General features: G+C 47.4%; 1 protein-coding gene across 1 annotated transcript in view; it reads right to left on the bottom strand.

Moving 5' to 3' along the window:
• Positions 1–2,273, bottom strand: part of LOC146863144 (uncharacterized) — a 607,219-nt gene extending 604,946 nt beyond the window's left edge. The window contains exon 1 of the mRNA XM_085642558.1: positions 1,867–2,273. Within this exon, the coding sequence (XP_085498684.1) occupies positions 1,867–1,915 (49 nt within the window). The 5' untranslated portion in view covers positions 1,916–2,273. The remainder of the gene's footprint in view (positions 1–1,866) is intronic.
• Between the last annotated feature and the right edge of the window lie 12,929 nt (positions 2,274–15,202).

Below are 15,202 nucleotides of genomic sequence, written 5' to 3'. Positions count from 1 at the left end.
TATGCATATGGTGCTAAAGTTACGACTGGAGAGTAAACCAGTTTTACAACCCGGACTTTAGGTGGGCCAGGTCTCACAGGTGCTGAGCATCGGCAGATTTTTAAAGGGGGCCTCGAAAAGGGTCTCTGGCACAGGCGGTCTGTTTTTTCCAGACTGCAGTGACAGCAGGCACATCTTTGTGCGCATGCTCACACTGGTCACTAGTGGAGAAGTTACGACATGACGTAATGCCAGGTGAGCGTTGTAAGGGAAGGGAGTCCCCTACAAGTCCCCTATAAAGAGAGTCATTTTCTCTCTGTATTTCCCTTCTCTTTTTGAAACTAAGGAGCAGCAACATTGCTGTGGTGTCACCAGGGCTTTAAGTGGAGCTTTTTCAATATTATATACAAGCCATAGTTGCTGCTTATTTATCTTAAGAAACTAACAATCATTGACAAATCCAATAGTCCTGACTTATTGTAGGTATGATGTTACTTGTATCATATATATGGATGCAATGAGAGAAACAGCAAAATACAAGTCGGGTGGCACACTAAGCTTACGAGTTTTAAGCCATGCCCTTAATTACATTGGCCACACCCCTTTGAGAGACCCCGTAACCCCATACAGCATTCTTAACAGAACGGAGCAGGATTGGACCGGGTTAGCCACCGTGAACTTTAAGCACCTGCACAGATCTTCCAACAAGCATTTGCAATGCAATAGGTCTCGCATTTACGCAAGTTTGAGCTATTGACATTTTAAACGACAATGCCTCTTATTTATGTTTTGGTTTTTGAAACATAAGTAAAAGGCATTGTTATTTACAATGCCAATACCTTAAACTCCTGTAAATGTGAGACCTATTGCATTGGAAATGCTTGTTTAATTTAGTCCAGGGGTTGTCTGTCTGTAACAGCAGGAGTTCTTATATGCCAGCAAAGGGCTGTTTACGATCCAACAACTTATGTTTATCTAATGATCAGAACCAACCACTATTACGCAGCGGCCAGGGCAGCTGACTTCGGAGCACGGGGCTCACGGTTTGATTGCCGGCGGCAGATCAGCCCTGCACACTATGACTCTGGGCAATGGCTCACTTAATCTCCCCAGCGCCTTGAGAACCTTAGGGGTGATTAGTTTGCGCTTTACAAATACCGGGTCCACCATAAAAACAATTAAACAACTGCATTAAATGGTCTGCTTTGAGTGCACAAGACTAATCCCAATAACTAACAGTAACCAATAACACTAAACTAACCATTATCTTTGGGATCTTAAGCAGCGTGCTGCTCGGCGTAAAGCACTTTAATGCCTCATATGGGGTGATAAGCACTATATAAATGCAATGACAAACTTCACGACACAGTATTTATTACGTTTGGGACGCATTAGTTAGTCTGATAATGTGCTGAATGGGTAATCACTTATAAGGTCCTAAAGGCGAGACCTATTGGCTATGCCAATGCTAGTTTAATTTAATGGCATGTTAAAAAAGATAAAATACAAAAAGGAGGGCGGCGCCAGGTGGAGAAAGTCCATATATTCGAGGAGGAAAAAATAAACAAAAAAATAGATATACCGAGAGACGGGTAAAAAAAAAAAAAAAAAAGCGGCGGTGCCGATTGCATGGTTCGTTCCTCAAAGGCGCCCGCCCGTTCGTGGCAGCTAGTCTGTGAGACAAACTCATCGGAAGCGGTCAGGCACGCAAAATATTGGAAGGTAGAATTATTTAAATAAAGTCAGTATTAACTTGTAGCGACACACTCCTAGAGAAAATGATGTTCCATTGTGTTTTTGTCCTGCCTCAGGTATCCTGAGCCACCTATCCCCACACGAACAAAGCCCAGACAAACTCACGAAATGCACGGAAAAAACACAACTCACCCATGCAGCACGCCAAGCCCACTGCCCATAGGACCCGCGCCGGGCTCATGGTGGTGCGGGGAAGTCGCAGTCCGACGCACCACAACAGCAGCCTCGCTCAAATGCTTCTCGTTCTCGGAGTTGCCCGGTCTTGTGAAATCACCTGACTGGCCGAGATCATGTGGTGCTTGATTCAGAGCCGCCTATAACCGAGAACAAAACGTGTTGTTATTGGGAGTTAAAATACTTCTGCTTTGTTGCCGTCCGCGCTCAGCATTGACAACAAATGAAGAACGCGCTGACGGTCCGAGTAACACTACAAAGCACGCAGGGATAGAAGAGCTGAGGGAGGAGGCCATCGCTGTTCAGGAGTGATTTAAGGGTGAGATCCGAGAGCTTTACTTTCAGTATGAGGAAGTGAAGCGCCACCGACCGCAGCCTGGAACTGAGGCAATGTAACGAAAAAACTATTCACGGCTGACGAATTCACAGCTGACGAATCTCGCATCTCCGAAGAAAAAGTAGTGCCTGTCCCCTCAGGCTGTCAGGTGCGAGTTGCTCATCTAGTTCGTGTGTTTTGCATGATGTTTATAAGCAGTACTACCACCTCCAAGTCCTTCCTTCCTTCCGCGCCATACAAACAACAAGCATTGGCAAAGCCAATTGGTCTCACCTATCCACAGTGCTAAGAAGTGCCAGGGCTCTGACTAGGAGGCCACTGCAGCTTGCACCACCCATCGCCCTTGTCATCGCTGCCAAAACAACTACTAACCATCTCTCTCGCATGTAAATGCAACCGTTCAGATTATTCCAGGTCCCCAAGGCTAAAGGAATGGCTGGGGAGGCAGGTATTAGCAATTTTAATGTATATTGTAGTCCTAAACTGCCATTGTTCTGCTCATATCTAAATTAGATGAGCAGTGCCACCATGTGGTGGACTGTTCTAAGCAGAGGCGCAACTAGAGCCAAATTTTGGGGGGGGCTAAGAAAAGATTTCGGGGGGGGGGCTGAGTCTTTAAGCAATAGGCAGAGTGGAGCTGCAGGGGCTCTTAGAAGGGGTGAAACAACAGCAAGGCCTCATTAACATGCAAATGGTCTTTTAAAGAGCTGTGAAGTGCTCGGGTGCGGCTGTGTGTGTACCCGGGAAGCTGTCTCATCCCGGGCTGCCACACACGACGGGGGGCAGAAGCCCTTTGAGTCCAATGGGTGATGCGCGCCTGGTTCTAAGTATGGTGTTGACAATTAGGTGCTGGTGCCCAGCACCGGAAACAAATTAAGTGCTGGTGCTGACCACCGGAAAGTACCAGCTCAAATTAAGCACTGCCTATACAAAAGCTATTGGCTTTGGCAATGTTTTAGCTATGTTGTTCTTCAGTGTGGATGCTCTGCAGCATGGCTAAAAGTTAGTAGCACGGAGTGTTCTAGGGGGAGTAGAGAGTGGTAGTACTGGATTTTTTGGAAATGAGTGTCTTGGAGTATGGGGAGTAGAGTGTTGTAGAGTTGAGGGGAGTAGAGTTCAGTGGCATAGAGTGCAGTTTGTAGGGTGGGGTGGAGTAGGTTGGAGAGGATTGAGGTAGTTGGCTGGCTGTTCCTATACTACTCTGTTCTGGGGTCAAGATAGCGCCGGGACACTAATTGGAGTAGCCGTGCGCTTAACAAATACCCCTAAACATAACATAACATTGGGGTGGAGTGGGGTGGATTGCAGTAGGGTGTATTGACATTGGGTGAGGTGGATTGATTGGGGTGGATTGAATTGGGCAGGTGGAATGGATCAGAAGAGGGTGGTTTGGAGTATGGTTAATTAGAGTAAGCGGGTGGATTTGACTGGAAGGGGTTGGAGTGGGGTGAATTGGACTGGGGTGGATTGGAGTGTGGTGGGCTGGGTGGATTGGATTGAGTGGGGTGGACTGAACTGGGGTAGGGTGGATTGGGGTAGAGTGGGGTGGGTTGGAATACAGTGGAGTGGGTTGGACAGGGGTGGATTGGAGTGGGGTGAATTGAGGTACAGTGAATTGGAGTGGGGTGGATTGGTTTGTAATGGGGTGAGGTTGAGTGGAGTAGAGTAGATTGGATTTGATTGGATTGGGGTAGACTTGGGTGGGATGGATTGGGGTTGGGTAGATTGGAATTGGCTGAATTGGATGGGATTAATGTGGAGTGGATTGGATTGAGTGTGGTGGATTGGATTGGGGTGAGGTGAGGTGACTGTGGCGGATTGGAGTGTGCTGGATTGCTTTTGATTGGAGGGGGGCAGATTATTTTCTTTGGAGTGGAGTAGATTGTTTTGGATTGGAGTGAGGCAAATTGTTTTGCATTGGAATGGGGCAGATTGCTTTGGATTGAAGTGGGGCAGAATGTGTTGGAGTGGGCAGAGTGTTTTGAATTGAGTGGGGCAGATTAGAGTGGGGAGGGTTTGCGTGGTTTGGATTGAGTGGAGGCGATTTGGTGTGGGGCGAGGTGGGGTGCATTGGCGTGTATTGAGTGGGATGGATTGGGGTGGGGTTAACTGGATTGCGATGGGGTGTATTGGATTGAGATTGATTGGAGTGGGGTGGATTGGGGTGGGGGTAAATTGGAGTTGGGTAGATCAGGTTTGGCTGATTAGATGGGATTGGTGTGGGGTGGGGTGGATGGGATTGAGGTAGATTGGATTGGATTGGATTGGGGTGAGATGGATTGGATTGGAGTGGGGTGGATTGGAGTAGGATGGACTGGAGTGTGGTGGATTGTTTTGGATTGGAGTGAGGCATTTTGCTTTGGATTGGAGTGGGGCAGACTGTTGTGGACTGGAGTGGGGCAGACTGTTGTGGACTGGAGTGGGGCAGACTGTTGTGGACTGGAGTGGGGCAGATTGTTGTGGACTGGAGTGGGGCAGATTGTTTTGGATTGGAGTGTGGCAGATTGTTTCGGACTCAAATGAGGCAGATTGGAGTGGGCAGATTAAAGTGGGGTGGGTTGAGAGGATTGGATTGGTCTGGGGTGGATTGGATTGAGTGGGGCGAATTGGCGTGGATCGGAGTGGGACGCACTGGAGTTGGGTCAATTGAGGTGTGCTGCAGGATTATAGCCCTATAGCCCGCCATAGTGGGCTATACCGGCTGTTAAAGGCCGGCTGCAGCGTTAAACGCCCGAGCCGAAGGCGAGGGACTATAACAAAGCAGAGGGACTTTAAAAGCCGGTATAGCCCTGCTACGAAGGGCTATAAGGCTATTAGAACATTCTGCCACTAGAGGGCAGAATGTTCTAACAAAACAAAGCCTTCAGAGAGCGCGAGGGGATTGAAATCCCCTCAGGCTCCCTGAAGTCTTTGTTCACAGCCAGAGCTGTGAACAAAGACACATTGGAATGTTGGTGCTCCAGGCTTATACCAGCCATTATAAGCCCGGAGCACTCCATTGTTTTCAATGGAGCTCCCAACGTTCCAATGTTCTAATAAATGGCAGTTACCGGGACATGTGGGGAGTGAGGGTAGTGACTCCCTACAGCTGAGTTGCGGTGTTCAGTTACTTGTCAAGGATCACTCCCTCAGGAATATTCCCTTTCATCACCCTCTACAAACCTGTGTTAAAGAACCACTACTGATTTTTTTGTACCTTTCCTCAGCTATTGCCTATTCTATTACAACCCCATACCAAAAGAACTTGTGATCTTTGGTACTCATCCACTCCATGTCCACACATCTACATGCTAACACCAGCGTCAATCTCAGAAATTTTCGGTGCATCTTTCCTTTTAGGGAGCACTCTGCGTAGACTCTGTATGGGACCAAACTCCAATTATATCCCCGTAACTGCTTCCAGTATGGAAAATACTGTTTCCAAGTACTGTAGAAGCAGGAAGCTCCTGCTATGCTAAGTGGAGGAAGGAGGCCCTGTCTGCACAGCATCTGGGGCAGGAGGCATTCCTTCAGGATACATTTTGCTGAGGACCCCTGTTTCAGATAGGTGCAGTGAAGGAAATTGAATTGTATCAACTTGAATCATGCATTGCCTGATACCTCTCATACCTGCCTCTCATACCTGCATCAGTAAGCTGGTCCCCAGTATCCACTTCCCATGCAGCTTTTCCTTTAGCCACCCTTATAGGGCTGTCATACTTTAGTGCCCTATATATGTGTGTGATGTTGTGCAGAGTCGTCCAATTTCCTCGTGGGTGTTGGTGTAGCTGGGAACGCGGTCCAAATTTCTCTCGCCATTCCTGTTAATGTGCCGTACTGCAGGAAATGTACAGGACCTACTCCAAATGTCCCCTTGGCTTCTTGAAACAACACTAATGTCTCCCTGGGGTAAGGGTTCCCTACTGCATCGTAAACTCCCTTTTGCCATCTGGCCAATTACCTCAGTTATATGTCTAAAGGGTTATAGGGCCCACATAGTTAATACCCTGGCAAAGGGCAGCTTCTGGAGTACCCATAGAACTGCATGTTTAATGAGAAAAGCAAAACCGCAGTACAACCAGGATTGGACTAATTAAATCGGAAACTGAAATAAATCTCTGCATAACTAACAGAGTTTTCAGACCTCTCCAATTTCTCACATCCAGGCAGGAGTAGCATAGCCATTCCACGTATCTTCTTAGCATTCTGATACTTGTAGTCTTGCTTCTATAATGGGTTAAACAGGACTGCATATCATAGCATGCATGCAAAGAAAAAAATGGATTCTTTTACAAGGTTGGAGGCTTAATTATCAATGAACTTCTTTAATGAAATATCTAGCAGCAAAACAAAATATATAATCTATTAAACAGAAAATCCCTAGAAGAATGACATAACACTGAGGTTAGTAGTCCGGATGACATGGTCAGGCCACCAACCATAAAGCATGTTCTAGTCTAACATAGCTGCAGATTTTGTTTTTAGATTACTTATGTGTCACATTTCTATGCTTTCAGTGTGTGCATGAGTGACATTCTACTATCAAATATGTGTCACTTTGTAGTGAGTAAATCAAGCAATGACAAGTATTTGGGTGCCTCTCTGTTAGTTTTCTATCCTTCGGTTGATGGGCTGATGCTTGGCTGGACATGAGAATCAGAACTGATCTCGTTGTTTTACTCCCACCACAGAGATAAGATTATAAGAACCACTCAATTTGGATCAGACTTGACATATCCCTGATATGACCTACTAAGAGGAATTCTGAAACTAGCAAGTTGTAACAATTCTTAACTTGATTTACTTCATTAATGAATTAGAGAGGGTGACTACTTCCCGATGAATGTCCCAACACCTCCTTTGAGGGTGCAATAAGGGCAGAAACATGTTGACTCTTGCCAAGTGAGTTGAATTATCCCCCACTTTTCTTTTAATCTACCCTTGCAGACCCAGTAAAAACATCAATAGTCCACCAATAGGTAGTTTTTACCATTATTTATAATTGTTTCACTCACTCCCCTCTGCTATTGGGTCCTCCTTAAGAAAGCTCAGGTCATCCATCATAAATTCTATTGATCTAATTAAAAAAACACAAGAATCCCCTGAAGTTCCCCAACTCTGTGAGTAGGAGCATGCACCCAGATCATGTTGACCAGTGCTAGGAGGGGCCCGATGAAGAAGCGTGGTACCGACTAAATCGGTGAGGACCATATGTTCTTATCACATAAGTACTTGCTACTCTGTTTGACAAGAGACATACTTGTTTGTGGACTGTAATTTCTGAGGATGTGCTGCACTCATTTTACCTGCCGGAACCTCCTTTGTGTTAATAAATTGTTCTATCCATACACGTATAACACAACAATGATCATACCTCTAAAGCTGGCCAAACCTATTGCCATTGCCAGTGCTTGTTAATAGTATCAGATGAGAGTAATCATTATTTTGTTGTGAACAATTATAAATGAAAATCTTTCAATGCTGAAAATATGCGAATGTATACTAAACATTACTGAGGTCTGTGGAAGGGGTAATAATCTTCGGAGTGCCTCAATGACTTCCGTTCGCCCCTTCACACAACATTGCCCTACAGTCTCTTAGCTTATTAGGCACTTGCTCCCTTTCTCTCCCCGCGTCTTTTTGAAATTCTCCCTCTGCATATCTTACACATCATTATACCCTATCAAGAGGCTCTGTGCGAAACTCACACAGCATTCAGCCTTAACTCTCAATCATGCTCCATCATAAACACTCACCTAATACCTGAACTCACCCACACTCTAAGAGACAACTCTGTTCACAGTATACACTATACAAGGGTCATACGATGCATGGAAAAATTGCACCAACATAATTCTGTAGGCATGCCCATGCATGTGTCTCCTGGGTGAAACAACAGTCAGCAGTGTTCTCATCACGCCTATTTTTTCCTTTATCTTTTTTAGATGATCCTATACAGCATGGGAAAATAGCATTTTGCCAATGTTGCATTGCATGGGCAAAAAGGTGTCAAAAGATAATGCTGCATAGCATGGGCACAAATTGGCTTTGTCAAAGCATTGACAAAACCGTTTGTTCATCAAGGCTCCTGTGAGAGAGAAAAAAAAAATCCCAAAAAAAAAAAATCACACACAACACACTACTGGCGGTTGCCAGTAGGTAGTTCTAGTTAGGACCTCGTTCTTATTCAAAAAGTGTTTTTTCCTTTGCCAAGATCTTTGGCACTGTTTGACGAATCTTCGCGAAATTTTCAAAACTAATGGTTCGCTTAGGTTAGCTCCTATCTTGAAAGTTTCGGGGTGATTCGTCAAGCGGGGGCGGATAAGGAAACTTTAGGCAAAGCTACAGCCCGAACTGCTCAACGGAATTTCACCAAATTTGACAAAAAGGTAGGTCTTGGTGTAAGTAATGATAAAAAAAAAGAAAAGGGGGCAGGGAAGAAACACCCTGACCCCCTAGGCCTGGTTACGGGGTCACACAGGGACCCCCAGGGCCCCAAAAGCATATATATTTTTATTAAACTGCAGGATTCTCGCTGTGTGTGCGAATCCCACAGAGAAAATAAAAAAAATGGCGCGCGGGCTCCGGTGCTTCTTTTTCATGAGCCCCCGGGTGGGCCAGGTCCAGGGGGCAATGCGCATAATATATGCGGGGGCCCGCCACCTTCCCGGGGCTTATTTATTAATAGAAGCGTGGGGGGGCTCCTGCCCCCCACGGTGCCCCAGGGACCACCACCTCCTGGGGCATTGTAAAATAATGGGTGGGGGGCCTCGTGGCCCCCCCAAGCCCCGGGAAACACCTCCTCCCCAGGGCTTCAATGTTTAAATGTGGAAGGGCTTCGCGCCCCCCCGCAGCCCCGGGGACTCTCAGCTCCCCAGGCCTACCTTCAAAAACTGTGTGTGGGGGGGCTCGAGCCCCCAAACACTGCCCCGGGGTCCACCACCTTCCCGGGGCATAGTTGAGTGAAGTGCAGGGGTCCGTTGCGGACCCCCAGCCCCGGGGTCCACCACCTCCCTGGGGCTATATACATATTGGGAGGGGGTCCACGTGGCCCCCGTCCTGGAGCCCTCCTTGGCCCTGGGGACCGCCACTTCCCGGGGCCAGCTCCAGCAATGTCCCGGGGTGCCCACCCCCGGGACATTGCAGTTTGTAATGGCAGGGCGAGAGCATGACTCCCGCCCTGTCATTGGAAACTCTGCTTCGCTTCATGGTATTGCTTTTGGACAAGGGGAGCTGCATGTCAGCAGCTCCCCTGGACCAAAAGCAATGCCGGCTCCCGCAGAAGGCGAGGAGCCAGCAGGGTCTGCAAGTGCATTGGGGCTCCCCCCACGGTCCCCAATGTGAGGGCCAGCCCCGGGGGATTGGGTCCTCAGGGCTAGAAATGGCCTGTTTTAATTATTTATGTTTATTTTTAAAATAATAAGGCCGGGCGATGGGGTCCCCAGGGCCAAAATTGGCCACAGGAGGGGGGCCATGCAGCCCCCTCCAAAACTAATTTAAAAAGCAGGGCAGGCCTTAGGGGATGGGGTCCCCTGGGCTAAAAGTGGCCCAGGGAAGGGTGGGCCACGCGGCCCCCTCTCCCGTAATAAAACTTTTTCCAAAAATTAAAACATGAGACACAGCCCCGGGGGATGGGGTTCCCAGAGCCAAAAAAGGCCCTGGGAGGGGGGCTACATGGCCCCCTTCCTGTTTCCTTTTTGTTTTAAATGGATCAAGCCCTGGGGGATGGGGTCCCCAGGGGCCCACAAAATAATAAGAGAAGGGGGCCACACAGCCCCTCTTTTAATAATAAAAAAAAAGCCAGCATCTCGCCGGAGGCCCCGCCCCCTCCCTGCACCACTATGCAAACGCGAGTCCTGGCTGGATTGGGGGATTAAGTCCCCTTGAATGCTAAGTGTCCTTAGGGGCCAACTAGCCCACCAGGTACCTCCAGTAAGCCCCACACAGTGGGATTGCTGAGAGGGGGTCCGAGGCCATGCCCTTTTTACACCACTCTGCAAACGTGCCTCTTGCCGCACTGCTGGTGGGGCGATGAGGTCCTCTTGTGTTCTGAGGACTGAAGTGGACTTCATCCCCCGAGCAGCAGTGCGACAGGCGGCACGTTTGCAGAGTGGTGTAAAAAGGGGGCATGGCCTTGGACCACTCTCAGCAATCCAGCTGTGTGTGTGGGGCATATTGGAAGTAACAGGAGGGCTAGTTGGCACCCAGGGACCCTCAGGAGGCAAGGGGACTTTATACCCCAACCAAGAGTGTGACAGCAGGCATGTTCGCAGAGTGGTGGACAAAGGGGGTGTGGCCTGTGTCCACCTCTCAGCAATCCCACTGTGTGAGGGTTACTGGAGGTAACAGGTAGGCTAGTCAGCCCCTAACCACCCCCAGCAGCTAAGGGGACTTCGATCCCCATCGAGAGCGTGCCAGGGAGCGCATTTGCAGACTGGTGGGCGAAGGGGGCGTGGCCCACAATGAGAACTTACCAGTGCTGCTGTGTGGGACTTACTGAAGGTAATAGGCGGGGTAGTTGACCCCCAAGGTTGTCCTTGGAGGCCAACTACCCCTCCTGTTACCTCCAGTAAACCCACACAGTGGGATTGCTAAGAGGTCTTCGGAGGCCATGCCCCCCTTTCTCCACCACTCTGCAAAAGCACTTCCTGGCACACTACAGGTTGGGTGATGAAGTCCACTTTTCTCCTGAGGGACTTTGGGGGCCAAGAAGCCCTTCTTGTACCTCCTGTAAGTCCTATGCAGTGGAATTCCTGAGCAGTGGTCGGAGGCCCAGCCCTCTTTCTCCACCTCTCTGCAAACGCGCCTACTAGTCAAAGAAGCATTTGCAATGTAATAGGTTTCACATTTGCGAGAGTTAGAGCTATTGGGGTTGTAAATGTAAAAGTGTTTTATTAATGTTTCTTGGAGTGGATGTAGGTTGTGTGTAGTGGAATTATGTTGATAATTCTCGCTGTCATTGTTGTGGTGCGGAAGAGGCAGGGTTTGCGCATGTTACGTGGCACTGCCAGGGGATACTGAATTTTTGGCAGGTAGTGTAGACTGACCTAGGGGATATTATTGGTGAACATCTAGAGCTGGCCCATTGATGTCACAGCTGGGATACAACACAGACGGTCCGGGCCTTCTAGGGGCTTGTTGGCTATTGGCTTGCTGCTTTCGAGGCGCAGGATAGCGCTGCGTTGGGCTTGTGGGGCTCTCCCGACCTTGGACAGAATGGCATCGTGACATGGCATATCGTATCAAGCAGTCGGATGTTTATCGCGAGCTCTTACGACAGTTAGCCTCCCAAAAGATGCTCGGGGACCCTTTCAGGCTGATTTGAACAGTGTGTGAGGCGGAGAGTGCCCGAGAGTGCGCGAGCGGAGAGTTTGCTTTGTATGGGGATTCGCAGCAGGAGAGGGAGTCCGTAGTATAACCTGGTGATGTGGAACACTATGTTATTTCCCACAATTAAAGTTGTGTGAGGGGGAGACTGTCTTCACACTTAGCCAGACAAACGTCGGGTGACCCCACTTGTCGCTGGGAGAGCAACGCCCACTTGGTCGATGTATTGTCGACTTTACTTGCTGTCAATACTGCTGTCTATGATACATGCCTATTCGTTACCCAGACTAATTGTATGGGTGTCCAGATGTCCACACTTGACATGTTCCCTAACTCGGTAACACACCAGTGATTTACTTATCAATAGCCTTTTATGGCTGTTCCAAAATGAAAAATAAAGCTGGCTTTCATTGAATCTGAGAGAACTGTTGTCTTACATTAGTAAGAGTACACCACGGTTCTCAGGAATACCGGGTTGCCGCCTATTCTTTATTGTGTTGAATTCTTAAGCAAGCACTGGGGCCAGCCAATCGATATGAGTCAGAAAATTCTCTTTCTTCTAGCCACCCCCTTTACATCTTATATTTCCACCTCTAATATCGCTGCCCCAATATCTCCCCTACACCAGGAGTCAGTGTCACCAGCCCTAATGTTTTTATGTAATCATGCAATTGTTGGCCTGCTGTACCATGCACTGAATATAATTCGGAATAGTAGTCTGAAAACACTCCATTTATCCCTTTCTGTGACTGCACCATGTCCCCATCATTCATCTGGAGATTGAGGATAGGGGTTACTGTTGTTTGATAACCATCCCAATAAGTCTTATGTGCCTTGGCCAGGTATCCTCTGTAATCTTTCTTTTATTAACACAGTTTTGAAGGTCTTTTTCTCCTCATTGTCATTGAACTTGCTTTCTTGCTCATTTGACCCCGCCCCCGCTATTGCCTTAATACAGTATCAGCATGTGACCACATTAAAGGCCTCATGTTCAATTAGAAAAGAAGAAGCAGTGCACCTGTTGTCTCAAAATAATTCTGGATGTTGTCTTGTGTTTCTAAACACTTGGCCTTCAGTGCAGGAACCTGTGGACTCCAAGTGGGAATTGCTGTCTTTGGCCTATCCCATCACATTGACAACAAGAGGGGTTTGCGATCAGAGGTTATCCTACACGGATATTTAGCCTAAACTCTCATTGCATGTAACTGAGCTGTGCAGACACGTTTATTGAGCCCGAATTGTAGATCATGCATAATGGAGTGAAAGGAATAGCCCACATTGGTTGGGTGAAGTGTCCTCCCAGAATCAGTCTGCCCTCATTGGGTCGAGCAGTCCTCGTCGTTGACGAGGGTAGTGGCAAGTGTGGTCTGTCTTCTAGATCTACCACACAGTTAAAGTTACCTCTTATCATAAGGTGGTATGTCAGCTCTGCTAATCGTCTCAAGATCTGATTCAGGAATGTCACCTGCTCACAGTTTGGATCATATAAGTTTACCATTGCTACTACCACCTCAGTATGCCAAACTGTGTGTCCTTGTCTTTTGTGGCGTTGGCGACTTGAAAGAACACCACTGCAGTTCCACATCTAAAAGGGCATGGGATAGACAGATTTGCTCATATAGAACAATGACCCCTTCTGAAGCTCAATCAGTTATTTCTGTGTGTGGTGTGTCTCTTCCAACTTGTGTGTCTCTACTCTCAATAGAGGACCTTGTAACTTTTAGTAGTGCTATTCATCCCTCTGACATTCCTTGTGAGGTATTTAAACCTCAGAGTACCCATCTTCACATAGTCGATATCATGGTTGTCCGGGTCAATTCCCCAGCAGCAGTGAATGCATTTGAGAAGCATAGTGCGATATGTACACTCTGTGCTGCCTTTCCCCAGTATGTTGTGGTCATCATTGCTTGCCCACCCATCAGAGACCCTCTCAAAAGTTGATCACCTAATCTCCCCAATGATGATAGCTTACAGTATCATATCCAGTTCCAAATAACAGCTACTGTCTAAAGTCAATCTGCTGTGAGGGTGGACGCCCTACTAAATCTTTGTATTCAGTCTCCACCAGCTGCACCCAAACTTCAGTCTTGTCCCACGAAAATAAGCTGTAGTTAGAGTTAGCTATTGACCAGCATTCCAGTGATGATCATGGCTGTCGGTAGCCCCTTTCTTGCCAGCCATGAGTTAGAGCAGGTCCTCTGGTTATCTCGAATCATTAGGGACAATCGTTACTTGATCGCCGTGGCCTGGTTTGTCCAATTTGGACAGTTTGTCATCGTTAGATGATTTTATTGTGCCTTTTGAGGTGGTCTTAGCACAAAATTCAGCCACAACCTATCCCGTCTTTGTGCCTGCCATCTTGTTGGTCTACTGACCTTAATTTATTACTTAAGGGGGTCCCAATTTTTCTGCTTTGGTCTACTGCAGTCACCTTCCTCTTTCAAGGGCTTATCAGCTGTTGCATTTAGTGCCGATTGGAGGGGTGATGGCTATCATCCCAGGCTGTATACATTTACATCCTGTCCCAGGCTTGTGGATCATTAGAAAAATAATCTGGTCTTTCCTTCCAACACCACCATCAGTTTGGCCAGTGAGAGAGGAGATGTCTAAATTGTCTTTTTACTTTCAGTACCTACTGTTTTTGTTGTCCACAGTCGCAGTGTAGTCTAGAAATAACATGACCTTATGTCCATCTATTATATAAGCTCACTGTTTCTTAAATTTGTAGTATCAGCTCGCAATCTCTGAATGCTGCTCTTCTGCCACCACTGTCTGTGGAACCACAGACTACCACCTATTGGCACACGGGAGCTTTGCTGAAATAATTCTACGTATTCATTCTGGCGCCTGGGGATATGATTAAGGTAAGGAATCTGCTGTTAAAAGTATTCATCAGAAAGGAGAAAATTTCAAGTTACAACACATCGGCATACAAAATCCTCTTTACTCAGTCCGGGGTGATAAGAATCAACTGTCTACCTTCCTATACACCTGCAGATCACTTAAACCAGAGTGAACAATTAACATAGGCCATGATACTAGCTCAGTTAAAAAGAGTCCCTGGGACACACTGATGGGAAGCAAGAACAGATGTAATTTCCTGTTTAGACCCAAGGTAAAGAGATTGCTATAAGAAAGTTCCAGTTCCATCGAGGTAGAGCTCCCATTGGTCATCATCCAGAGGCAAGCGACTTAAAGCATCTGCCTTTATATTGAGCGTGCTCACTAGATGAGGTTTGAGACGCCATGGCCGCAAGGTGTCCAATACCGAGATACAGGAACCCATTCTGCCCTTTCTGTTGAGGTAGGATACAATAGTACTAATGTCTCAAAGAACCTGCACAACATGGCTCGAGATGGAGGGAAGAACCAATTCAGAGCTAGGTTAATGATCACTTCCAGTATACTGATGCGCATTCGTCATTTTGACCAGAACCAAAGGACTTGCACGGTCATCTCCCTCAATGAGTGCCCCCATCCCACTGTCCTACGACCGAGGAGGACAGAAGGGGCAACCCACTAAGAGCCTGGAGGGATAAATCCATGAATCAAGGTCTACAAGGGCTGATTGGAGGTGAGTAACAAGGCTTCCCTGATACTGAAGCCATTGCTGTCTGAGACAACACTGGAAAAGCCTCATCTTCCACCGAG

This window comes from Triturus cristatus, chromosome 2_2 (genome assembly GCF_964204655.1).
Source record: "Triturus cristatus chromosome 2_2, aTriCri1.1, whole genome shotgun sequence".
NCBI lineage: Eukaryota > Metazoa > Chordata > Amphibia > Caudata > Salamandridae > Triturus > Triturus cristatus.
The sequence above is the reverse complement of the archived record's forward strand: the minus strand, read 5'-3'. Positions and strand labels throughout refer to the sequence as shown.